Consider the following 26,327-nt stretch of genomic DNA (forward strand, 5'->3'; position numbering starts at 1 on the left):
AGGAAGGGTAGGCAAGGCCCAGATCTAGGGCCCTGGGGACTTTGGGATGGAACCAGGAGGGGTAGGTTGAGTAACCAGACATGTAGCAGTCAGGGTGGCTTCTCCCACTGCCCAGTCTGCCTGTCCCATTTTCCAGGCCCCAGTTCCTCTCCAGGGCTCCCTGCTCTACCTGCTATCTTCCCCCAACACCCCCTCCTACCACACACACACACACACACACACACACGTGCACACACACACTCACGCGCACACTGTCAAGGTGTGGAGACTTGCTTCCCTCCACCCCAACCCTGGCAGCATTGCTCTTGCAACCTTGAGAGAGATGAGCCAGCAGCAAGGCCTCGGCTCCACACTTTCACGTCACCAGCGTCGAGGTGCAGACTGCTCAGGCTGTTTATACGCATCAAGGCCACTGTACAATAGCCACTGGAGGGGCGGGCTCCACTGGAGAAGGAGAACAACTTCCTTCTGGTCCCACCCCTCCCCCATGCCCCCAATGCTGAGGGAGCAGCTGGGCCCTGCTGGTGTGGATAGCTGGGGTATCAGGGTGACTGGGCCCAACACATGCACCCTGGTGGTTCCTCTCTCTTGCTCCAGATCCCCGTGGCCTCTATCCCACCAGCTGGGAGACCCCACCACACCCAAAGGGGAGTAGACTGCCTCTCCTTTGGGTCCGCAGCTCTTTGCCCTGTCATCTGTGGAACCCTGGGTCTCCTTGGGGCTGGAGCTGGCCAGCTGTTTTCTGCCCATACTCTCACCTCAGGCCAAGGGGAGGCCCAGCTATGGGGAGCCTAAGGACCCTGAGGACAGGTGGGTAAAAGACTTCTCCACTCAAGCGCAGGGGTCTGAAGGTCAGGGCCCTATGAGCTGGTGAAGGGTAGAGGCTGACTCAGTCTCTACCTGTTTGACTGCACCTCTAATGCCCATGAGTGCAGGCACAGAGGAGATGGTAGCCCTGCATGCTCTGCCAGAGACCCCTGGGCTCCCGCCTATCATGTCACCCCTGAGGCTGGGAGAGAGGAGACTGGACTGTATTCCCACAGTGCTGGAGTATTTCAGAGCTGTGGTCCCCATACTTGTTGGAAAGGACCATCTCCAGCTTTCCAAGGTGCAGTCCTTGTGCCCTAACCTCATCCTGGGCATCTAAGGGTCATCCAATCTCCAAGTCCTGGGTGGGGAGTGAGGAGAAGGTTCAGAGGCTTCTCTGAAGCTGGTCTGAGGTTCCTTCTCCAATGAGCCTCTGCAGCTTATGGACCTCTAGCTTACCTGTTCGTAAGAGAGGGGCTCAGACAAGAAGGGGGTCTCTGGATGGGAGGGAAGCTTAGAAAGGAGAGGAGTCTGGGAGAAGGCAGATGGAAGAAGCTCAAGGGGTGTCAGGTTTCCTGTGCAGTCAGAATGTGGGGCTTTGGGCCTGTTTCTGGGCCAAGGGTCTCCAGGCCCAGGAGTCTCCAGGGAGAGGACACAGTTAAACAGGGGCTTGGCACAGCTGCATCTCCTCCCCATAATGCTGCAGCCCCCAAGCACCTAACTGTTCGCAAAGCCACTTGATAGTCCCGAGTCCATCTGGAGTGTTAGGAGCTGGAACTGCTTCAGGGCTTCAGATTCCTGACCGGGCCACCAGGGAGGAGAGGAAGGGAGGGTTAGATCTAGGCCCCCAGATGGGCTGGGGGGACCAGGAGTTTTCTGAATGGCTTCCAGGGCTAGTGAAGGCTGGGCTGCCTTTCTCCTGGGGAAGGACTGAGTAGTGGCTGGAGCAAGAGGAAAGTTGTTGGTGGACATGGTGGGCCTAGGCCTGCCACGAGGGTGAGATGGGGTGAGGACAGGTTTTTTTCCAGGGCTTTGGGAGTCCAGTCTTCCCACCATGAGTTGTAGAGAGCAAGTATCAGCTCCTCTGCCTCAATTTCAGAGAGGCTGGGGGCAAGCAGGTGCCAGTAAAGGCTGGAGGAAGGCCAGGATGGGAGCTGGGGCTGAGGTGGCAGCAGATGACTCACATCCTCCTGACTGCCCATTGGTGTCATGTTGTCTGGCACCTGGAGGGCATGCACAGGGTAGACCCACCTGCTTTGATGAGGGCCCATGAGTCTGGTCTGAGATTCCCCTTATGCCAAAGCCCTAGCCTTTCAGAGAATTTCCTCAGAGACCCCAAGGGGCTCTGGGGGTCACACCTGAGGGCTCCAGGCATAGCCTCATTTCAACTCCAAGACCTTCCTGAAATAGTGGCTTCATCAGTCACTCCCTTGGTGCAGCCCATGAGGTCCCGGGTCCACCTCTGCTGCCATTTCAGGAACTGACTCCCTTCACTTGTAGGAGAGAGCAGGACCCCTCAGTACCAGGTAGGGTCAGGGGACATAGGGGCAGCTGCAAGTTTCTGAGGCTTTGGAAGGCCCAGGACACATCTCTTGCATTTACTGCCTCAGCCTGGAGAGAAGCAGTCCTGGGAATCAGAAGCTGAGCCCTGGTCTGGGATCTGCCAGGCTCCTTTTACTCATGCTGGGCTGCAAAATTTCTCCTTGAAGACCTCAGGAACTGAGCATCTCTTCACCCCAAGCCTATGCTCTGCCCATGTGAGAGTCCAACCAGCCAGGAGGTGGGATGACTTGCTGAACCACCCCCAACATTTCCCATCTGGCACAGAGGGGCCAGCTGAGCCTCAGTCTCTCTCTTCATTCTATTGAGGCTTATTCCAGTCAAGATTTTTAACCCAACAAGCCTAGAGGCCAAGAGAGCCTGGACAGCTACCACATTCATCTCTGGCTATGGTGGCCTCCTGGGTGGGCTGGGTTCTTCAGGTCTAAAGATGATGACCTGGCATCAGTCCTACTGACATGTTTCTGGGGAGCCCCCTCTCCAAAGGAAAAGGAATTCCTTGGGTGGCCCCAGTCATTCTGCCCTCGTGAGCGCCCACCCTGGTCTCTCTGACCCAGCCAGCAGTTCTTAGTCACCCCCATCCTCCACTGGGCCTGGGTTCCTCAGGGACCCTGAGGGAGGGCAGCTCTCCTCACACCCCCTTTTGCAGGTGTGCTCGGAGGCCTCTTCTCGGCAGTCATGAAGTCCTGCATGTTCTGACAGCAGTTCCTTCCCCTCATCCTTTGCTGGTTCCTACTCCCAGGGAGGGTAAGGAGTTCGCTCCAGTCCCTAAGCCAGCTGTGGACAGCTGTCAGGGTGGCTGTGCTGTGGTCCTCCCTCCTGGCTGGTGCGGCTGGCCATCTTTCACGCAGAGTTACGTAAGCTTGAGTCAACTGGAGCTCAGAGCGGTTCATTGTGGGCTATTTTTAAGCTGTAACACATCACAGCAGAGGGGTCACTGCACCATGGCTTGCAGGGAAGGTTGTTTAAACAGTTGTTATTTGAATTTCTCCGTGCCTTAGAGCTCAAGAGCCACGTCCTCCTGCACTCTTGGGTTTTGCCTTTCACATCCCAGATGAGGAGTGGATTATCACCCCTCATCTTGCCATAGCTTCCTCTAGGACTGGGGTTCCCTGCACCGTGACTGCGTTCCTTTGGGGCCAGGTGGATGGGCAGAGAGAAGGTGTGCCAGCTCCTTCAAACATGGTGTTGCCTCCAAGGAATGGGTACACTGACCAGGAGAGACTGCCAGGGAAGCAGGAAGTTAGGGTTCACAGGGAGGAGAGGAAAACGCAGAGTGCTGTGTATAGAGCTGAGAGACCAAGAGTGCAGCCTTTGTCCTCGGGGGCTTTGGTTTCCCATCAGTACCTAGAGAGGGTTGATCACAATGTCCTTCTGGGTCTCTTCAGACGCCTGCCTTTGCCTGGGCTGTTCCCCTACCTGGGGTGCCCTCCCTTCACAGATCTAAATGCTACCCATGTACAGCCTCTGGGACAGAAGGGCTGGTGTGTGAGCCCCTGGACAGTGGGCAGGGATGAATGTCTGGGGAAACAGACAGGCATTGATTTTCACTCCATTATCAAGTGGTTGGCTGCACTGGGAGCCCTCTCAGCCTCCTTTTGATCCTAGGTTTTTGGAGATGTTCAGAGTCTTCCCAGAGTCCCAGGAGGGGAAGACAGGTAGACTGGAAGAGTGCAGGGCCAAGGACTTGACAGAGCTGACTCCTGAGAACACAACAGAGCCAAAAATACGTCTGTGTGGGAGAAGCAGGTCTGGAAGGCTCGGCTGGTCACGGAGCTCTGGGTAGAATGGAGCTCCTGTGCCTCTCCTCTTGATGCCCTTCCTACCCACCATCCTCCAGGCCTCCTCGGTGGGAGGATTCCAGCCTGATCCACAGGGAAGGAGGGTTTCTCAGACTGAGGTGACTCACCCCATCTCCTGAAGTCTGACCCTCTCCACAGGGGCCTTCCTCCTCCCCCTAGGCCTGCCCGGAGGGGTCGTGAAGCGTGAAGGGAGGCAATGCTGGAATCTGCCCTCACAGAGGAGCCTCTGCCTGGCCTTGCCCTCAGACTGAACTCCTTCCTGTTGCTTCTGGGCCCCTTCATCCCAGACAGCCCTCAGCCTGGGGAATGGGCTCAGCCTGGGGGAGGGGCTCTCCAGGTTGCCATGGTAACATGTTGGCCCTCCTCACTTTCCAGAATCAGAAATAGAATTGGATGCCCTTCTTCCTGGTGAGAGACTATTTAAAAACATGTTGGGGGGAGGGGTACAGGGGCAATGTCCCTGCCTGATCCCAGGGGGCTGGGCAGAAGAGCTTGGGAGCCTCTCTAAACTGCCCTGCTGCCCCTCCCCTCGGCTGGATGAAACGGAAGGGGCTTCAGCCAGCCAAGAATTCTGACTACAAAGGACTCAGCCTGGTCCCCCAGGTATGTAACTAGCCCCTACTCAGCACCGCCAGGTTCCTGGGAGGGCACTGATTTAGTGGCACGAATGAGGAAAAAATGCTCCCCTCCTAAAAATGCCCACCTGCTAAGCTGTTGGGAGGAGGAGCAGGTCCATGTGGGATGGAGCTTGGGGAGGCAGCACTCAGAAGCAAGGCATGTTGACTCCCCTCCAGGAGGGTCCGTGCCTACATGGCCCTGGGCAGGCACCCATTGGTGGCACCATAGGTTCCTGAAGTGTGGTATCTAGAGCCTGGTGGCCTGGCTTTGGATTCTGGCTCGACAACTCATTAGCTGCGACCTCTGTGAGTTCTCTCCCCTCTCTACCTTGATTTCCTCGTTTGTAAAATAAGAATGATTGTCCCTGGCTCACTGAACTGCTGTGAAGCTGGGTTACAATGCTCAGCGCTGCCTGGCCCAGGGAAGGACCCAGTCAGTAATTGTCACTCTTCTTGTTGCTCTCAAGGGTGTTTGCTTTCCAGGTAGGAAGAGCCTTCTCCTCTCTCCAGACTGCCTTCTTTGGTCCCTCCTTCACAGGCCACACCCTTCTCAGGTCAGTCGTTCACAAGGACTCCAGCCCTGGAAAGGAGGATTACGCCTCATTTCCGCAGGAGGTTGGGGATGGCTCAGTGGTCAGACAGGAAGGAGCTTTCAGGTCCTCCCTCCATGCCTCCCCAGCCCTCCCAGGTGCAGCCCAGCTCAAGGGCTGCAAGAGCATCAGAGGCTGCTACTAGTATCTCTCTTGTGGGGAAAAACAAAACAAAATATAAAAAAACAGTTTGCTCCAGGCAAGAGATTAATGAAGTTAACAGTGCTCAGCAAGTATGTGTGTGTATGCACACACATGCAAGCCACAGACCCTGGGGTTCTGCCACCTTCCTGGGTGTGTGGTAAGCAGAGGCATCTGTCCTCATTTGGAACTGAAGGCAGCATCTGGGGAAGGGAGAGCGGTCCCGGGGGGCCTGAGACATGACTGAGTCAGGCTGTGCCCAATCCCGAGTCAGGAATGTGCAGATGGAGCTCAGTGCTAGCCTTGGTCCCTGGTCACATCACTTCACACCCCACAGCCCAACTGTAAGCACTATTTTTAACTCCTGTGAAAACACACTGCTTCAGAGGACAAGCCTACAGCTGAATTCTCCACAGACCTGTTTCCTAGGTGGAAAGACTGAGGCCTGAAAGGCCAGCCCTGGACAACAGAGGGAGGAGACCCAGAGCTCATAGCTGAGGGAGGGTGGAGGGTCTGACCCCGCCCCAGGCAGAACTCCAGAGCCAGGTCTGTGGAAATAGGTGGTGCCCCAAACTAGGCCTATCCTCTGTGGCTGCAGGGCACATCTGGGCCTGGGATGGTGGGCCAGGCAGGTCCTACTCCTCCCTGACCCTTAGTTTGCCCATCTAAGAAATGGAGGGTGGAACTGCCCACCTGGTCTGACAGCTTCCTTTCCTGTATGCCTCTCCAAGTTTATTCCTTTGTCCAGCTTGTCCTCCCTATGTATGCAGCTGTGCCCACTGTGTGTCCAGTCCCACACCCACCATACCCCCACTGTGTAGTGAGCCCTCTGCCCACTGTGAGAATGGCCCTGTAACCACTGTATCCCCACTATGACCCATCCTGTAATTGTGACTTGACTGGCCCAGTGTCCACTGTGGCCTAGGCCTATGCCCAGTGTTCTAGCCTCCTTCTGGCCAAGGTGAAATTGACACAATGTGACAAAGGCTAGAACATTCTGACTTGAGGATTCTGAGCAGAGGCCCCACCCCCGTCCGAGTTGTGCCCATCCCCACCCCTGTGGGATACTGGTCCTGGGCCTCAAGGACATGTGGCTCTGGGGAGGGGGCTCTGGGAGGCACAGGCAGAGGAGAACCATCTGGAGCAGAAAGACTGCCAAGGAGCTGCTGTCCCTGGAGTGGGAGCCGGGGAACATGGGGGAGGGGAGTTTGGGCCTGAGCCTGGGCCCCTCACCCACTTCTGCCTCTTAGGACTGAGTGGTGAAGGAGCTTTGGACCCCTAAAGGGCCTCGTGTCACACACTTGGAACTGCATCCCTGGGTTAGGGTTTAAGTCTCAAGTTGCCACTTGGGAACCGGGGAGAAAGAGTAAGTCTGGCATCTGAGGTAGACTGGGAACCCAGGTGCTTCCTCAGCATCTCCTCTGCCTACCTTTCTCCCTTGGCCTTATATACACTCCCACCTCCAGGAGCACTGCCCTCACGCAAGGGCTGGCCTGGGCCGAGTGGCCACCTGGCTGGCAAGGAGAGAGAAGGCCAGTCCAGAGTTGGCTGACTTCACTGGCATCCCTTGGCCTTTCTGTCTCCCAGGGTTCCATGCGCAGGCCCCCACTCCTCAGGGGGGTGGGGCCCCTGGTTTCCCACACTCTGTCACCCTCCCCCAGGTCACTGGGGGCTGTGATGTGTGGAGTTGCCATGGCAATGAAGTGGGGGCAGGGCACCTAGGGCATGGAGCAGGACTATGGAAGTCACCAAGAAAGTGGGGGACCCTGATCCATCGGGCCCCCAGGGCCAACCCTTGGCTGGTAGCCAGCAGCTGGGGGGTGGCCTTAGAGGGTCCCAGGGACCCTGGATAAACTCAGGATCTGTATACTTGAGGCAGGGTTTGTCACTGTCTACCGAGGCCATCACTGATGGGGCCTATGGCCCAGCCTCCCAGACCCACACCCCCAAGCCCACTCACCAGCAACTCCAGGACCCTGCTGAGGTTAGCTCCCAATGTGGCTGTGAGCAGGCCTCCCAGGATGCCCTGACCCTCTCCTCCACTAGCCCGTTTCCAAGCCCCGTCGTGGGAGCCCAAACACATCTCATCATGGAGAACAGGACCCTGGCCTTACCTGTGTGCACGCGCAGTGACGGTACCAGTGACATGGCCCAGCATGGACTCTGCTGCTCCCGGCTTCAGGTGCAGATTTCGGGGGAGGGCAAGGCTCCAGCTAAAGTTCTAGTAGGCTGGGGCAGAGGCCCCTGCAGCCCTGATCAGATAGCCCCAATGGGCATTAGAAAGAGCCGGTGGCTACCCTATTTTCTTCCAGGGGAGGATGGCTCAGCTGCAGCCCAAGTTCCTCTTCTGGCCCCAGTGCAAGATCAGGGCCAGGACAAGTGTCCATGTCCAACTCAGGCTCCTCCAGCTTCAACTCAGGCAAATATTCCAGCTCTGGATACAACCCCAGTATCAGTAGCAGTTGAAACTTACACCTGCAACCTCGACCCCCTGACTAATACTAATGCCATCACCAAGGACCTGTCCCAAGACCTCTTGCCCAGGAATTATGGCAATCAATGGTCAATCTACTCGGAGTCTTCCAAAGGGGTCACATCCTGCCAGGACAAAGTGAATTTCCATTCTCAGGATGAGCCTCCCACCCCAGCACCCACTCCAAATCAGTCCCCAGACCAGGCCCAGGAGCTCGAGGTTGCCAGAAGGCTTGTGTTACCCAAGCAGCCTGAAAACCAACTGGAGAAGCCCCTGGTCTGTACCTCCAGGCCAAGCAGCCCAAAACCAGGCTCAGGGCCCCTAGGGACCCCCAAGTCCCAGAGGGGTAGCCAGGAGATCTGCAGCTCTCAGCCATATCAGCAGCCCTTCAATGTTTGCGACAACACCTGCTCCAATGTGCCCCTGTCTGCCCACCAAGTAAACTACCACAAGCAGTCCCCAGCAGAGACTCCCAGGGAAGCCATGCAGATACCCCTCTCCAGTGCCCCTACCTGTCAGCTCCAGGATGCTGTAGAAGACCGTGTGCTGGTGTTTGATATGGCCACAGGCAATACCAGGATGGGGCTACTGTGCCATGACCCCATGGGCTCACCCGCAGTGCTGGTGGGCCTCATGCCCAGCCACTCATCCATCCGTGCCTCTGAAAATCTTCTGTCTACCCGGCCATTGGCCATGCCCATTCTCTCCCCTGACAGCAATCGCTCCAGCCTCTGGTCTACCACGCCCATGGTGTCCAGCCCTGTGCCCTCTAGCCTTTCATCTGGAAGCTACCGAGAGGTGGCCCTGGTTCCCAAGGAGGCCAGGGTCAACCTGGAGTCAGTGGACTCCCCTGGTACTGAGACACCCATCAGGATGGGGATGCTCACTGGGCCTATTCCACTGGGGATGCCCCTCCAATTTGGAGAGAGGACACTTAGCCATGCCCATGGTCCTGGCTGGTCCAAACCTGATGCTGAAAAAAATGAAGCTAGTCACACCATCTGGATGCTGGATGCCTCCAGGATGCAGGATACCTCTATGGTCCAGGCCAAGAAATTGCAGTGGATGAACTCAGAGCAGAGCCCAGAGTATGTACCACCAGCCAAAACCCAGGATGTGCCCAGACCCCAGCTCCAGAAGGATGTAGGCAGCAACAGTCAGAAAGAGGTCATTACTCCTCATCCTGACCACCCTCAGGTCCAAGATGCTGGGCAGGGTCCCCTCGGTGGTCAGCCCCCACTAGCCGAACAGTGTACCCTAGCCAGACAGCCCCCTTCAACCAGTCAGCCTCCTTCTGCAGAGCACTGTCCCCACACCAGGCAGACCTACCTTTCGGGACAGCCACCCCTAGCTGAGCAGGCCCCCTCCACCAAGCGGACTTGCCTTCCTGGTCAGCCCCCTCTTCCTGGGACACCTAATGGCAGGCAGCTTTCTCTCACTGGGCAGCCTCCCTTTTCCCAAGTGCCTCCCACCTCCACTGTGCCTACCCTCTCAAGAGGGCCCCCTGCCACTAGGGAACCTGGTCAGGCCTCCACCTTGTGCCAGGAACATGAGCCCTTGGGCCACCGTACCCACGTGGGGGTGGTTCGGGTGCCCCTGCCCCCTGAGGAGACCTGTGTCTCTGTGAACAGAGAAAAAGTTGGTGCCAGTGCTACTCAAAGCTCCAGCACACATCAGCTCTCATCCTGGCAACCTGGCTGCTCCCCCAGGGCCCAAGAGGCACAGCTGTCCCTGATCCCATTCACCACATCTGGCACTGGTTGCAAGGTCTTGCCCATGGCTATGGTGGGCCCTGAGCCCCAGGGTCCCCGGTTCAAGCTGACAGCTGAGGACATTACACACTCACCAGTGGTCGCACACCTTGGTCTGCTCCGAGGGGCCTGCTATGAGCTGGTGCCCACCGCGAACACCCTGCCAGTGCAGTCCCCAGTGCTCTGCCGCCACTCTCTGGGCCCCTACCAGGACATGGCAGCTGTGGTGATCGACACAGGCACAGGCTTCACCAAGTGTGGACTGGCTGGAGAAGACCATGTCCTGAGTGTAGTGCCCTCACGCGTACAGCTGCTCCAGCACCCGGTTCAGAGCCAGCCCAGGTATGCAGTGCCTGAGAAACGAGAGGGCTCTTACTCAGTGCTGAATCGAGGAGTGGTCTCCGACTGGGATGCGCTGGAGGTGCTGTGGCAGCACCTGTTCTACTGCAGGCTGGGTGTGCGGCCCGAGGAGCTGGCGGTGCTGGTAGCTGACTCACCCATCTCACCGCGCACCAACCGAGAAAAGGTAGCTGAAATACTCTTTGAGCGTTTCCATGTGCCAGCCATGCAGACGGTGCATCAGGCCCTGCTGGCGCTCTATGCTTATGGGCGCACCACTGGGCTGGTGCTGGGCAGTGGCCATGGCACTTCCTATGTGGCGCCCATCATCACTGGGGATCTGGCCCCACTGGACACCTACCGGCTGGATGTGGCTGGTGCTGACCTCACTGAATACCTGGCTCAGCTGTTGTTGGCAAGTGGCCACTCACCACCCAAGGCAGAGCTGGTCAACCAGATTAAAGAGGCTTGCTGCTATGTGGCCATGGACATGACAGCCGAGATGGCCCGTGCCCAGGCCCAGGCCCGGGTGGACTTTGTGCTTCCAGACAAGCAGGTCATCACGCTGGGCTCTGAGCGCTTCTGCTGCCCCGAGGCCCTCTTCCAGCCCAATCTGCTAGGCTTCAATCAGCCAGGCCTCCCACAACTAGCCCTCCTAAGTATTAGCCGGCTGGAGACCAAGCAGCAGGAGCAGCTGCTGGCTAATGTGGTGCTGGACGGTGGTAGCACCCTGTTGAATGGCTTTCCTGAACGCCTGAGACAGGAACTGGGCCCTTGTGCCACTGTACTGGGCTCTCCGCACCGTGCTGTTGCTGCTTGGCTCGGAGGTTCCATCATGGTGTCCCGAGACTCCTTCCAGAGCCTGTGGCTCAGCCGCCATGAGTACGAGGAGGAGGGCCCATGGGCCATCTACAAGCACCATCTGTGAGCACATAAAAGTTCTGGTTCTGCTTACTTTGACCACTGTGGCACATTTTAGGCAGAGGGTGGTGGAGGGAAGGGCAGGAGTCCAGGCATGGGATCAGAGATGGAGGGCTTGGCACTCTCAAGGCACCCCCTGCTTCCACACACTGGAATTCCAGGGGCCTTGGCAAGCCTATCCCTTCCAGAGCCCCAGAGCCCCTTGCCTGGCACTGGCCCTGGTCTAACCTGACCTTTACTGCACCCCAAGGGCAACCACAGAGAGTGGCTGCTGTGGGTTTTGCCCTGTTGCCCTGGCGACAAGCTCAATTACCCTTGATTGCCAGCTGGTTGCCATGGCAATTTCAAACATAATGTAATAACCCACACAGCCTGGAGTGAGTCATGAAGGGGGGGAACAGCCCCCTCCCCTAGCTCCAGAAGAAAAGACTGCTTGCCTTCCCCCATCTTGGGCCCTCTATAAGGGGCTGAGGCCAGGAAACTTGACAACAGCCAAAGGGTTCCACAGATGGCTGGGAGCATTTGTTGCCCCCAAGGGAGGATACCTGTCAGAGTCTGGACTTCTTGGGGAGCTGGCCTGGTAATGCAGGTACCACCTAAATTCTGAAGCTTGGCTGGAGCTCCATGCTGTGTTGGCAGGGGCTCTAGCAGCCAGTCAGAATTTGAAGGTATAGGAGTGCTGGCTTCTGGTGTCCTGGGGCAGGAAATCCAGGTAGTGGTGCAGATAAATCCTGGAACTTGGGTGAGAGGTACAACCTGAACTGGGGGAGGAGGCTCTGGCCTGCTTTGTAGTCTCTGTAGGTATGGAGGCTCACACCTAATCTTGTCTCTATCTAGCTCCAGTGGGAGCTGGAACTGTTCACTTTGGGCTCCCTTCTCCTCTTCAGCCTCCCAACCCATGCAGCCTCTGCCCACAAGGAGGCTGGGGTGCAGGCCTCCTCAGGAGATCCTCATAGAGACTATAGGGCAATGCCAGTGCCAATGCCAACTGCCCCTGCTCCTGTCCTCAACTCCACCCTGTGCTGAAGGACCTCCCACCCTCCTTCTGGCCACGCAGGTGGCTAGAAATCATGGCCCCTGAACTTGTCTGGCTCTAAAAAGTACAGTGAGTAATAAAGCTCTGTGTCAGCCCAGTCCCTGGCCTGGAAGAGCTGAGAGGAGGCATTCAGCTGGTGTTGCTACTTCCTGCCTGGAGGGCAGCTGCAGGTTGAAGCCAAAACACTGAAGCCCTACCTGGCCTGTGCCCCTCTGGCTGGGAGCTGAGGGACAAGCCATACCCCTGTCCCAACCCTGGGTTCTTGTTTTTAGGTTGCCCTTGCCACAAAGGGCAAAGACCCGGCTACACCCACACACATCTGAGAGTGAGGGGCTGCCCTAGAAATAGCCTATGATATAGGGTCACCCTAGCGCCTGTCCACCCTTGGGCATGGTCCACCCTTTTCCTATGTCCTGCTGTCACACCCTGAGTCAGCCTCCACAATCCTGAGGCCTGTGTCAGGCAGGAAGGGGACCCATGGCTCTAGGGACTAGCTACAGCGTCCATGTGCCCACGCCAGCAGGCATGCCTGGGTGCACACAGAATGCAAACACACATGCCCCTAGGCACCACCACACACACTGTGCTCTTGCCATCTCCCATGGCATAAGAGCACACACACACACACAGATGTACTCACACGTGTGCACATACACCCTGCCACGTGCTTTCACCCACAGGCACATGGAGTGTGCACGGGACCAAGAAGAGGTGGAGCACTGCCAGCAGTAGGCAGGGCTCTCCCGAGCTACCTCTTCCTTGCCTCTAAATCCCCCACATTTCAGCTTCTCTCTGGCCCAGCTTCTCTGTGCCTGGATGGTCGTGACCTTCAGGAAAAGCAGAAAATGTGTGTGACGTGTGTGGGGTCAGCAAGCCATGGTTCAGCTGTACCAGAGAACTCAGAGAACCACTGTTTCAATGACAGTGGGCAGACAGCAGGAAGGACTGAGAGCCAGGCCATTTATTCATTCTGCAGACACGAACTGAGCATACCGAGATGCCACACAGGCTCTTGTGCCTTTAGCCCTGGGCACAAGGTGTCCAGCTTGCCAGGAGATTCCTACTCACGGGTGGAGCTGGTGCCGTGATTCAGACCACCCAGAGCCCAGGGAGCCTGGCCTGGAAGAGGTGACCCAAAGCCAGGGAAGGATGTGAAGGACTCCTCCTCAACACCCACTTTGGAGATAGATATTGAAGGGGTCTTGTTTGAGCAGTCATCTCCCAGACTAGACTTCTAGCCACAGCCCCAGCCCTAACTTCCTCACTTGGGTAGTTGCTCCTATCAGCAGCTATGGGGAACTATGCAGGGGAGACTTATTCAACATGGCCAAGGGCTTGGAGATGATCCCACCCAGGATGAGGTCAGAAGGCTCACTGAGCGGGTTCGTGCGGGCTGGCACCCAACTCCAGGCATAGAGAAGCCTAAGCCTGACCTTCAAAAAGTGGCCTCAAGGCTTGTGAAGGTGGCAGGGCAAGCATTAGGTCCCTGTGCCTCCCTGACAAGGGACAGAGAAATGGCCTAGGACTTCCTGGCAATTCTCTGCCTCCTCCCATCAGGGGCCAGGTTGGTGGGGCACCTTGGTGCTATTGTTTTCCTGTATCCCCATATGCCAGCCCAGACCACCAATAGGGATGCCACTAATGCAACGTTCAAGGGGGATTAAACTGGAAAGAAAGCAGAGTCTACACCATGTCATAGGTAACATTTATAGCTTGGGAAATTCAGTGCCACACAGGAGGGGGCAGACTCAGTCAGCCACCCTGGCTGGGACATGGGGAAGGGAAAGGCTTTGACCTTTCAGGAGGGGAGGGTAGTGTAGGGAGGACACTGCCAACCAAGGTGTGGAGCCCTCACTTGTACTCCCCTCCCCGTGTGTTTATTAGCTGGGCAGGGGGCAGTCTGTAGTGCAGCTTGCCCTAGCGACTGCCCACTTGGTTCTTCTAAGTGGGTTCTGCTCTTTGAGTCAGGTTTTGGGAGCTGTGAGCGCCGCTTGCTTAGGGACCTGCCAAGACACTCCTGTGCAGCTCCAGGACTCAGACTTTCCCCACACCTTCTACAATGGGCATAGGAAGGCCCCTCAGGTCCCTGATTCCCCGTCAGTCCGAGGGCCTAGGAGAGCCTTTGAGAGCCGGGCCCCGGCCCGGCAGGCTAGTATTCACCGACTCCTGCTACCCCTCATCAGCCGGCTTTCGAGTGGGATTCCAGCCTCAAGCGCCTCCAGGGTCGGGGCGGAGCCTGTTGAGGGAGGCCCCGCCCCCAGCCCGCCCCCAACCCGCCCCCGGCCCGGGGTGCGAATCCGATGCAGGCGAGCGGCGGGAGATGCTGGAGGTTCGCAAGCCGAAGTGGCTGCAGCTGGCGCCGCGTCTGCCCCGCGTGCCCGGAGCGGATTCTGCTCGCCTCCCCCGGAGCCCTCGGAGCCCCTCTGAACCCGCGATCGCTTCCTCTCTGTGACAGACCAGCGCTGCAGGTGAGGGGTGAGCCAGGAAGAGGGGGCGCCCCCCGAACGCATATTGTGGGGTCTTAGAGGATTGGGTCTTTGGCTCGAGGTTCGGGTAGCCAAGTGCGCGGGGGTGCTGCGAGGGCTTGGGGTCCCGGCGGGGGCAGAGCACGCGGGCTCTGCAGATCCGGGGTTCGGCGTGCGGGGTTGGGCTAAAGTTCCCCGTCACCTCGGACGGCTCGGGGGTCCCAGGGGAAACCTGTAAGACTCAAGTCTAGGCCAGTCTCCCCTTCTTGTTCCCCATCCTACCCCCCGTCTCGCTGGGCTCCTAATTGTGAAAACATTAACCCTCCAACATTTGTGGTGCCCCTTGGCGGTAGGGGCCGAGGGCTCAGCTGCCCCTCCGGACTCCCAGAGCCGCCTCCAGCCCTTCCCAACTGCCCCCGGCCCCCTCCCTCCCGCGAAGCAGTCACTAATTTCCATGACAACGGAGAGTTCTTTATGGGCGAAAACCTGAAGGGGGCTGGGCGGGGCTGCTGCGGGGTGGGGGAGGAGGCTCAAGCCCCTGGGGACCAGCAGCCCCCAAGCCAAGATCCAGCTTCCGAGCCTTAACACGGGGGCCCGCCGGGTGTCCAGGGCACCCACCCAGAGCTGCGCAGTGGGGGTGGGGGACGCACATGTTTCTGCTGGGAGGTGCGGGGCTTGGTGCTCACACGTGTGCCTTCCGCATGTGTGTTGCTGTGCCAGCGGGGGCGAGTCAGCAGCACTGGGGAAGGGGGTCAGGGTGGCAGCACGATGGGGAGCAGGGCCCCTGGCTGGCTGGGTGAACAATGAGCGACTGAGTTTCTGCCTTCCCCAGCCTGTGGTGTCTGGCAGAGACCCTAGGCTCTCCCAGTCCCCCATAGCTCTACCAAACTGCTTTTGTCCTCACCCCCTAGGCAGAGCTTGCTCCACCAGGTTCCCTCGTAGGGAGCTGGGCTCTCTGTCCCTCACCAAAACCTCAGTCTGCAGCAGTCCAGCCCTTGTTCTGACCCTCCTCCAAGGCCCAGGCTTTAAGCCCCCCAAGGACCGCCTGTGGTGACCTGGTGCCCTCACCCACAATTGAGTCCTATCAGCTTTGGGCACCTGCTGGGCCCCAGTTTCCTCAAGTAGGGAATTGATGTCTCCACTCCCCTCAGTGTCAGGCTGGCCCTGGGGTGGAGCAGAGGCTCCTTTCCCTTTTACAGCATTTGATGTGGGCCCTCAGGTGCCATAGGCTGCCTTTCCTGTATCAGCTACTGGCCCTTCTCGGCAGCCCTTGTGCTGGCCACCACTCACTAGCAGGTGGGCAGTCCTTGCCCTGGGAGAAGGCCACAGAGTCAGTGATCTCCATCCAGGGAAACTGAGGCCGAGTGGGAGGGGGAATGCTGTGTAGTTGTTATCCTATTTCTAGGTTGCTCAGGGTGCTGTTTCTGGCCCTCAGACAGAATCCATTGTTGGGGAGGGGGATGGCGGTGACAGGGAATTAGGCTGAGCTGCAAGAGAGGCCCTGGGGACCCAAGGCCTCTAGAGGACAGTGGATCGGGTTGGGGGTGGCTGGGGAGTCTAGGCATAGCTGGGTCAGCTGAGAGGAGGCGCTGTAAAGTGAAACAGCCAGGTCTCCAAGCTTCATTTCCATCCCCCATGCCTGTGCCTTCAACATGGTGGACCTGCCTTACCTAAGCTGCCGTGATGACAGGGAGAGGGGCTGAGGAACTGTTCCAACTGAGGGGACTGCAACAGCTGGCCTCTTCCACAGGGCTACTGCTGTCCCACACCACGTTCAGTGCATGTCTAGGGGGATACAGGAGGGTTCCTTCTCAAAGGTCCAGGCACCAGGGGCAGCTCCTGGCCCAGGTGTTCAGAGCACATGGTCATGGAGGCCTTAGGGCCCTGCTGGGCACCCATGGGCCCCTTCAACCCCCCTGCCCCCCTTCCCTCCTGTGTCCTTGTGCCTGTGTCCTTTTTACTCTGTCGCCTCTTTGCTCCCCTTCCATTGCAGGTTCTGCCTTTGTCTCTCTGTGTCCCTGCCCCCTCTCTCTTTTCTAAAGTCTCGCAACTCCCCACTGCCCCTTTCTTCACAGGGACCAGGGTCACAGAACCCATGGGGAAGGAATCAGGCCAAAGTCTCAGGGAATTCTTGGAGAAAGGGTTTAAACAACATCTCTCCCCTCCCCTCCCCTTTTTAAAAACTTCCATCACCATAGCAACCCTTTACTCTGGGGCCTTCCCTGCATTCCCCCTCCTCCACCCACAGGGAAGCAGGGCCCCTAGTGGATTTTCCTTCAGGGGCTCAAAGATTGGAACTCCAGGTGCCTGGAAGGGGCCAATTGGCTCTTGGCTCTGCCTGCATATTGAAGGCTGAACTTTCTGGAGGTAGCACTGGATTGTGTGCCACCCCTGAGACTAGAGAGCACCCCGCCCCCACATCCTCCCTCATTAGACAGGAGAGAGTCAGTAGAAACTATGGACCATGGTTTAGCTAGAGCCTGAGGCCCAGCCAGGGCAACACCCTGCCCAGTTACCTAAAGCAATTGGATAGTGGGCAGGAAGCTGGACTCTGTCTTGTTACACTAAACACTAAGAGTGAAGTCTCTGATTCTGCCTGTCCTGTTGCTGAAGACTTGGCTGTCGCCTGCGCAGGGCTTGGGCCTAGGCACGTCTATTACAGCAGGAAGCCCAGGCCCGGTCCCTGAGAGGAGAGCAGGGAAGGGGAGCGGGTGCTTGCAGACTGGTGTTCACAGCTACCACTAAATCAGGAGGTGTTGCCCACAGTTAGTTGTTGGGAGGCAACCAGAGGCCTCCTGGGCCTCTCCGGGCCTTTCTAGATTTGCTGCAAGGCCTGGAGCCCCACATGGAGAGGACCAGGGTGGCAGGAAACTCCTGATTATGGCTACGAAAGCTATGGCCTGAACCAGGCTGAACCCAGTGCAGGAGGGGCTAGGACTCTAATGTGGGACCCTTCAGCCTCTGGAGCTGGCCTCTGTCCCATTCCAGCTCCCCCTGGGCCCTGCTTGCCTTAGGCTGCAGTAGGGCCCCTAGGGGACCATTTATTACCAAGGCACCAACAGGCAGAGGCTCCCTCAGCATTGTCTGAGGGGTCAGACCTGAGGAGCAGGCAGTGGCTAGGGAATGCTTGGCCCTCAGACTCCCTTAGAGGCTCCCCCAGGCTCTGCACTTCCCCCAAGCTCCCTTTGGACAGCCCCCTGTACACAACATTCAACTTCTCAGTTTCTCTGCAGAGGATGGAAGGAACCATGTCTCAAGGGAAACAGTGCTATGGGGCTTCTGTGCCCTCCCATGTCCCAGCGTGGGACTGAGGCCTAGCCCGGGTCCTGTGTCACGGGAGGAGAGCGCTCTACTATTGGATGTGGAATCTGGGCTGTTCAGGCCATGGGGGTGAGAAATGCAAACCCCCTTTCTGTCTGGCCTTCTGCTGTTCTTAAAGCTGTCCCTCGGCTGTTACTCCCAACTTTGGGGCCAGGGACCCCCTTGTTGCAAGCAGGTGTCAGGGGCTTGGTACGTACACCACACTGGAAGCCTCCCAGGCAGCAGCAGTGGGTAGCAGATGGTAAAGTGGGTGGGGGTGGAGGAGACCAAGACGCTAATCAGAAGCAGCCCCCCTTTCTCCTCTCTTTGCCCTGGGGCCAGGTTGGAGGTGGAGGCAAAAGTGAGTGCAGTGATGCTGGTGAGGAGAAGCAGTCACTGGCTGAGATCAGTGCAGCCATGGTAGGGGGAAGGCAGATCCACTCCACCCCCTGCCATAAGGTTTTAGGGTCTAGCTCCAGGCTGATGTGACAGAGCAGAGGCCCAGATTTCTGTCGGGGAGACAAACCCCCAAGACCAGCCCTGGGTCCCTGTGGGCATGAGTGCATATGCACGGCCGAAAGCTGGGCCAAGATCAGGGACAGGCTTATACAAAACCTCCCACGCCACGTGGCTGAGCAGGGAGCTGTTGGCGTGGGGTAGGGGGAAGTGGAGGTTGTGGAAGTTATCTCAGGGAAGGGCCATTTTGATTCAAGAGCTTCAGGATTGTTGTAGACAATCTGTGGCACAAACAACCTTATTATGTCAGATAGCACAACGAAAGAAGAGATTTAGCCCTGGTCTCAGCACCTAGCCTGTGTGGAGGTTGCTTCACAGGGAGGCCCAAGTGGGCAGTGCCTTGCCAGTGCCCATACTTCCTGCCGTTGAGTGGACACAGTTGAGCTGGCGAGTTACCTGTTGTTGATTGTTTAGGTAGTTGCTGATTTTTTTATGTTATAAATAACTGTACCATGACAAATAGGATACTGATGGGAGGCTTTGGGGGAAGGGCATTCCTGCCAGAGGCAGTGGTGTAATCAGAATAACAGAGCTGGGACACAGGCCCCTCCCGGTCCTCCTGGAGGACCTGTGGGCTAAGGTACCACTCTCTTGCCCAGTATACAGCCCTTGGATCGCAGCCTGGGAAGAGAATCACTGCACATAAGAGCCATTGAGGAGACTGATGCCAGCCCCCTCCCCTGGATTGTTAGGGCATAGAGATGGGTGGCCAGCAGTGGTGGGTGGCCGTGCCTCTGTTCTCAGCTGTGAGAGTGGGATTCTAACCACATGCTACTCCCTGGCAGATGCAGGAGCAGGGCTGTGACCATGGCGGCAAAGATACGCAGCCGGGGATGATCTTCAAAGCTTCTCTTGTTTGCCTCCGCAGTGCCTCACAAGATGGCTTAAGCCCTGGCTTGAATCACACTGATGAAATGCATTTGTGTTCCCTGAGCCCAAAGAACCTGGATCAGGGAATGATGGAATTTATTCCCTAATGCGGAGGGCAAATTTGAGGGAGAAATTTCAGGACTGTGACCCCTGGGAAGTGGTCACTTCCCACTGGGAGGAAGCAAGCAGCAGCCAGGGCTGGCCAGGGGGTTGTGTGGGTCCTGGCCTTTGATCATGGCTGGCAGAGTCCCTCTGACCAAGCTGCTTCCTCTGGTGGTGGCTTCCTCTCTCCCCAACTACCTTGTGGCTGTGAGTCACTCCAGGTAGGGGGACATCTGGGTAGCCAAAGCCCTAGCCCAAGCCCTTTGCAAAGCAGGTGCTAATCAGGATGGATGGAGACTGCACAGTCAGCAGAGGCAGAGCAGTTTGAATGCAGCCTCAGTGTGAAGCTTGTTGCCACCCCACTGTCACACTGACCAGCTATTATGGAGGCAGACTCTAGGTCAGGTCTGCAAAGGTCCAGACACTGTCACCAACTCCCCTTCTGAAGTTTACTTCTGAGCAAGGGCTGTGAGTGCCTTTTCCTTTGGGTGCTGGAGCCAGTCCATTCAGCACCGCAGATGAGGATTGGGCTGGTAGGGTTGTAGACCCGTGGGGCGCCATGCTCCGGGTGCCAGAGTGCCTGGAACCTACTGCAGTCAGCTGGGTGTGGTCACTTTTCTACCTGGGACACCCACCCCTGGCCTGGGCCTTTCCCCTGGACCTCACTGCCCAGGTTTCCTATGGACCCTGGCAGTCAGGCACTAGGCAGGCTTGTCTTGCTTTTCCGGACCATTACCCCTGCACACCTGCTGGCAAATCCTTTCCCTCTAAGGCCCAGCCCTAATGCTGCTTCTTCCCTAAAGCCTTTCCTCACTTCTCTCCCCAGATAGGGGTTCTCCCTCTGAGAGATCCCCCAAACACTGTGCCTGAATGTGATATTTATCAGATCAAAGTAATCACAGTGAAAATCCAACAAAATTAAAAAGTGATAGATATAAATCTGCTTCTCTGACATCCAATTCTTTACCCCAAAGAGAACGTTTATTTTCTTAGGTGTCTTTCCAGAAAAGAGTTGGTGAGTAAACACTAGTATATAAATTAAAAAAAATTTACCCAAATGCAGCACACTTTACCCACCATTCTGTTCCCTGCTTTTTCATTTATTACATATCTCAGAGACTGTCCTACAGAAGCACATTTAGATCTATTTAATTCTTTTTAGTAGCTACCAAGTATTCTTCAGTATGGATGGCCATAATTTTACAAATATTTTTAAATTATGAAATATGACCAAAATCTAGGAATGTGCCTAAAACTTGTAAGCAGGTTTTAACAAATTGTAAAGGGAACCCCTTTGAACCCACCACTCGGGTTCAGAAACAGGTCCTGCAGAATTCCCACATGTGACCTGACTCAATCACAACCTCTCTCTTGCTCTTGGACTCATGGTATTTATTTCCTAGTGTTTCTTTATATATAGTTTTACCAGTATGTCTGCAACATTAGACAGTATAGGTTAGTTGTGCCTGTTTTGAACTCTGTTTTGGTAGAGTCACGCTCTTTGTATTTTTTTTTTTTTCACTCCACAGCATTGATGAGATTGACCATGTGGTTGGCTACAGATATAGCTCCTCATTTCCATTGTTGTATAATATTTCATTGTGTGACTCTACCACAGTACATCCTGCTGTTGATAGATATTTGGTCTGTTTCCAGTTTGGGGTAATTGCTGCCATGAGCATCCTTGTATGAAATGTCCTGCTGCGCAAATGGACATGTTTCTGTAGGGCATCTATATAGCAGTGTGATTGCTGGTTCATAGGGTATGTTTGACTTCAGACTTCAGTAGTTTTACCAAATTGTTTTGCAGAGGGGAGACTTGTCCTCCACCAGCAGTGCTCATGTTCTCCACATCTTTGCCAACATTTGGCATCATCAGACTTTCAGAGATGACTCTCTGATGGGTCAGTAGTTAGAGTCCCCTTCATCTGGGAAACAACTGAAATTTAAACAGATCATTTGATAAATCTTCTTTTGATTACATATAATGCAAAATGATTCCCTGATATGTCAGTTTAATACATTTTTCATAAGCAGGGTCTGTCACAGTTGAGCAGCCAAACTGAGTGGCTGGAGGTGTGGCCAGAAAAGCAGGGCTAGGATCCGAGCCTGACCACCCTCCAGCCCTTCCTGGTGCAGACTCTGCCCCTGGCCTGGTCTGAATCAGACTGGGGTCTCCCAAAGGCAACCTCTGTGTGCAAGGAGAAGTGGGGAGTAGTACAGCTGAGCCAGACCCCAACCTGCCCCCAGCTCAGAGCCTGGCAATGCCGTTTGGGTGTGTGACTCTCGGCGACAAGAAGAACTATAACCAGCCGTCGGAGGTGACCGACAGATATGACTTGGGACAGGTCATCAAGACGTGAGTGCCGGGTCTGTTGGGCAAGGGTGGGCAGGCAAGGGCTGCGGAAAGGGGCACAGAATATAGCCCGTGCTGAGTGGAGTGCCTGCTGGCTGCAGTGAGGAGTTCTGTGAGATCTTCCGGGCCAAGGACAAGACGACAGGCAAGCTACACACCTGCAAGAAATTCCAGAAGCGGGACGGCCGCAAGGTGCGGAAGGCAGCCAAGAACGAGATAGGCATCCTCAAGATGTGAGTGTGAGGCCTGGGGGTGGGGTGAGGTAGGGTAGGGGAGGCAGCAGGTAAGGGCTTCAAGGGCTGGTAGCTTCAAGCAGTACCAGCCTCTGGCTAGTTAGTCTGCTGTGGTCCACAGTGGCAACCAGAGCCTCTCTTAGGAGTTTACCCAGCCCTAACTATTGGCTCTCCTCTCTGCTGCTAGGGTGAAGCATCCCAACATCTTGCAACTGGTGGATGTGTTTGTGACCCGCAAGGAGTACTTTATCTTCTTGGAGCTGTGAGTGTGGGTCTGGGTTTCCGGGATTACTCAGTCCCCAGGGTCTTTACCTGCTCTGCCCTCTGCAGCCGGGGAAAGCCCCTCCTTCTGGATCCTTGGGGTCTCAGGTCTCTGTGCCTTGCCCAGCCAGCTGCCTGGTGTAGGCAGCCTACCCACATGCTCCTGCCCTACCCCCAATTCTGCCCACGCCGGGCTCAGGGGCTGGTGTCCTTCAGGGCCACGGGGAGGGAGGTGTTTGACTGGATCCTGGACCAGGGCTACTACTCGGAGCGAGACACAAGCAACGTGGTGCGGCAGGTCCTGGAGGCAGTGGCCTACCTGCACTCACTCAAGATCGTGCACAGGAACCTCAAGGTGAGGATAGTAGCCAGGTCAAAGGGTCAGGAGGCAGCCGGCCTGGGGCTGGGATGGGCTGCACCTTGGGGCCTTGGTCCAGCCTCTGAGATTTCCATGGTGTCTTCCTCTGCCCACCCATATGCCATTCCTGGCCTGAGCAGCTGGAGAACCTGGTTTACTACAATCGGCTGAAGAACTCAAAGATCGTCATCAGCGACTTTCACCTGGCTAAGCTAGAGAATGGCCTGATCAAGGAGCCCTGTGGGACCCCCGAGTACCTGGGCAAGCAGGGGGTGGGGCAGGGCAGGGTGGGAGACAGCCTTTAAGGAGTGGCTCTGGGTAGGGGGGAAGGAAGTCCCCATCCCAGGAAATGGATGTGAGTGGTACAAGGCCTGGCCAGGCCTGATATTGACCAGCAGGTGGACACTGTTTGCAGCCCCGGAGGTGGTAGGCCGGCAGCGATATGGACGCCCTGTGGACTGCTGGGCCATTGGAGTCATCATGTACATCCTGTAAGTGGATGAGCCGGCAAACAAGCTTGCAGCCAGATGGGGTGGGGGGTCTGTGTCCATGGCCTTCCAGTGACCCTGCCCTTGGCCCTCCATGAAGGCTTTCAGGGAACCCACCTTTCTACGAGGAGGTGGAGGAAGATGACTATGAGAACCATGATAAGAATCTCTTCCGCAAGATCCTGGCTGGCGACTATGAGTTTGACTCTCCATACTGGGATGACATTTCTCAGGCTGGTGAGGAGACCTGCTCTCAGCCTTCTCTGATGGACTCTGATCCTAACCCCCAGCCCACTCATCCCCTCTAGACAGTGAGATGGGGTGCCCATGTCTAGCTCTCTCTGGTTTTCTCCCCAGCCAAAGACCTGGTCACAAGGCTGATGGAGGTGGAGCAAGACCAGCGGATCACTGCGGAAGAAGCCATCTCCCATGAGTGGTGAGCAGGGCCCGGGAAGGATGGGAGGAGAGGCCAGGGTTCCCTTGGCCTCTGTCCTCCTCACACTTAGCAGCCTCCATACTTGAGGCCTCGAGTTGGGGTTGGAAGGGCACCCAGAGCTCAGGCCAGCCCAGAGGGTCTGCCTGGTAATCCCTTGATCTTACAAGGGAAGGGCTGGGTACAATCTCCATGAAGGCCATACTCCTTCAGATCCAGACGCACTTGCACTCTTTCCAGGATTTCTGGCAATGCTGCTTCTGATAAAAACATCAAGGACGGTGTCTGTGCCCAGATTGAAAAGAACTTTGCCAGGGCTAAGTGGAAGGTAAGGCTTGGATGCCTCCCTTTTCTGGCTTGATCTCAAGAGCTCTTTCTGGCGCCATAGTTTTCTTGCCTGCATCACATCCCTGTAGCCACACACAGGCTTTTCTTCAAACATCAGGTGTAGCTGGAGCCACTGTTACTACTTGAAGCAGGTGTGCTGAGCAGCTGGGTTCCTGGCCCTGGGGTGGTCAGAGGCAGCCGGGGCACTATGGAATGGTCTGGGTTTGGCCTCTGGGGAAGGAATGGATACAGCTTCCATAAGCTTCACTCTGAGCCTCTATCCACTGTCCTTTCAGAAGGCTGTCCGAGTGACCACCCTCATGAAACGGCTCAGGGCACCGGAGCAGTCCAGCACAGCTGCAGCCCAGTCTGCCCCAGCCACAGACACTGCCACTCCTGGGGCTGCAGGTGGGGCCACTGCTGCAAGTGGAGCTGCCCCAGCTCTTGGGGGCAGTGCCACCCCAGCCACAGTGGGTGATGCTGCAAAGAGTGATAATATAGCCCCCGCAGACCGTAGTGCCACCCCAGCCACAGATGGCAGTACCACCCCAGCCACTGATGGGAGTGTCACCCCAGCCACTGATGGGAGCATCACTCCAGCCACTGATGGGAGTGTCACCCCAGCCACTGACAGAAGTGTTACTCCAGCTACTGATGGGAGAGCCACACCAGCCATGGAAGAGAGCACCACCCAAAGCAGTGCCACACCGGCCACCAAAGCTGCTGCCACCCCTGGGCCGGCTTTAGCCCAGCCGGACAGCACAGCCCCAGGGGGCGCAACAGGCCAGGCTCCACCCTCTAGTAAAGGGGAAGAGGCTGCTGGCTCTGCCCAGGAGTCTCGGAGGGAGGAGGCCAGCTGAGTGGGCAGACTGGTGGGGGGGGCGGGGGATGGGCAAGAGGGTGGGAGAGTGGATGAGGGGCTTCTCACTGTACATAGAGTCACTGGCATGATGCCCTCACTCCCCCCGCCCCTGCCTCCTAGCATGGGGCATGTCTGGGGGCCACAGGAGAGCAGTCTCATCTCCTGTGGGTATGTGCATTGAGTGGTGGGCAGGCCAGAAGCAGGACCAGCCCCAGCCCCTGCATGGATTCCTTGTGGCTTTTCTGTCTTTTGCTAGCTTTATCAGTTTCTGTTCCTTGTGGGATGCTGCTCTAGGGATACTCAGGAGGTCCCTGCTCCCCTCCCTCTTCCCTTTTTGCCTCACAATTCCCCTTGGCCGGCCCTGCAAGTCCCATCCTCTCCCAGGCCCTAAACTTGGGTGGCCTTGCCCTGAGAGCTGGTCCTCCAGCGAGGCCCTGTCAGCGGTCTTAGGCTCTTGCACATGAAGGTATGTGCCTGTGGTATGTGTGCTGCTCTAGGAGTGGAAACAGGCTGGTACAGAGAATGCAATCATCTAGGGCAGTAGGCTTTTAGACAAGACTAGTCGCATGACTGGGGGCACTGCTTGGTAGCCGTGGGGGTCTTCAGAAATGAAAGAGAGTTAGAGGGTAGAAGCTTCCATTTTTGTCTCTGGGAAGTCTCTCCCAAGACCCTAGTGCTGTTTCCTGCCCTCCTGGGTCCTGTAGTGGGTTGCCCTGTGCCCTGAGCTTCATGAGCCTGTAAGAGGGAGGAGGAGCAATTAGGATGTGGCAATGAGACCTGGGAGGGCAGAGTAGGCCCAGCACCTAGTATACCAGTCTAGCTGGGTCCTTACCATGGGCCAAAGAAGGAAGGTTAACATCTCCTGGCTCTTCCCAGATGGCCCCCCTCAGGCTCAGTCCACCATTCTCTCCATCCTGGGGGGCCTGCTGCATGGCAGTGTCCTGCAGTCTTATTTAGGGGTCTGCCCTTCACAGGGGCAGACTTTCTGCTCTCCCAATTCAACAACAAAATAGAGAGGAACACTCTCTATGTCTATGACCCACTTCCCCTTCTATCAAGGCTGGGAGAGAGGCCCAGGTGCCTCTGAACCATGCTGAGTTGCGTTTGCTGGGATGAGGGAGTAGAATAAAGCTCCCCAGTTTCATGATGGAGGTTCCTGGCAGGTGCCCTTTGTCAGACCCCACTACAGCCTGGACGGGCAGCCATACTGGTCCCAGCCCTCGCTTGGCACTCGGGGGTAGTCCTGCCCTTCTCCCTGCATGCCTGTGGGTCTGCTCTGGTGTATGAAGGTTGGTGGGCTGTGTGCCTGCTGAACCTGGCAAATAAATGTCACTCTGCCAAAGCCTCTGGCCACCCTCTTGCCTTTGCTTCCTATATATTACTGGGGAAGGGCCCCTGGAAGGCAGTGGGGAGGGGAGAAGCCGGGAGTAGGTCCACAGGTAGTGGTCTGTGCTCAATGCCATGTGGACTGCTTGGGCTGAGAGAACAGATCATCCTCACCACAGTATATTCCTTGATGGTGGAGGGGTGATCCTCTGGACTCTAGAAATCCATGTGGGTGGTGGGTCCTGTGCTGGGCTTATGCCAAGGAATAACCTCTGGGCTGCTGTTCTGACAAGTCCTATTGAACAAGGAGCCCTTGTCTTGACTTAGGCATAGACCTAGAACCCACCAAGGGCCATAGGGAGAAACGTTGCCCGTGGCCAAAGTGGGCTTCCC

At 56.7% G+C, this 26,327-nt stretch overlaps 2 protein-coding genes across 2 annotated transcripts; both read left to right on the top strand.

The window, feature by feature from the left end:
- Nucleotides 1-7,255: 7,255 nt before the first annotated feature.
- On the top strand, nt 7,256-11,008 carry LOC102519592. Its single transcript, XM_006174176.2, has one exon. It carries the CDS (start codon nt 7,256-7,258, stop codon nt 11,006-11,008), a length of 3,753 nt encoding a protein of 1,250 aa, XP_006174238.2.
- Nucleotides 11,009-14,338: 3,330 nt separating this feature from the next.
- CAMKV (CaM kinase like vesicle associated) lies at nt 14,339-25,952 on the top strand. Its single transcript, XM_032458481.1, has 11 exons — nt 14,339-14,505; nt 21,541-21,649; nt 21,748-21,879; nt 22,067-22,141; nt 22,357-22,495; nt 22,639-22,759; nt 22,914-22,989; nt 23,087-23,223; nt 23,344-23,422; nt 23,660-23,747; nt 24,043-25,952. Exons 2-11 carry the CDS (start codon nt 21,555-21,557, stop codon nt 24,604-24,606), a joined length of 1,506 nt encoding a protein of 501 aa, XP_032314372.1. The 5' UTR covers nt 14,339-14,505; nt 21,541-21,554; the 3' UTR covers nt 24,607-25,952.
- Nucleotides 25,953-26,327: the final 375 nt, after the last annotated feature.

This window comes from Camelus ferus, chromosome 17 (assembly GCF_009834535.1).
Source record: "Camelus ferus isolate YT-003-E chromosome 17, BCGSAC_Cfer_1.0, whole genome shotgun sequence".
NCBI lineage: Eukaryota > Metazoa > Chordata > Mammalia > Artiodactyla > Camelidae > Camelus > Camelus ferus.

What these genes read in the sequence shown, in the direction of transcription:
- LOC102519592 (XM_006174176.2), top strand. Translation starts at nt 7,256, where the DNA reads ATGGAAGTCACCAAGAAAGTGGGGGACCCTGATCCATCGGGCCCCCAG.
- CAMKV (XM_032458481.1), top strand. Translation starts at nt 21,555, where the DNA reads ATGCCGTTTGGGTGTGTGACTCTCGGCGACAAGAAGAACTATAACCAG. An exon ending in TACTTTATCTTCTTGGAGCT is followed by an intron (nt 22,142 to 22,356) that starts GTGAGTGTGGGT and finishes GGTGTCCTTCAG; the next exon opens with GGCCACGGGGAGGGAGGTGT. An exon ending in GGATGACATTTCTCAGGCTG is followed by an intron (nt 23,224 to 23,343) that starts GTGAGGAGACCT and finishes TTTTCTCCCCAG; the next exon opens with CCAAAGACCTGGTCACAAGG.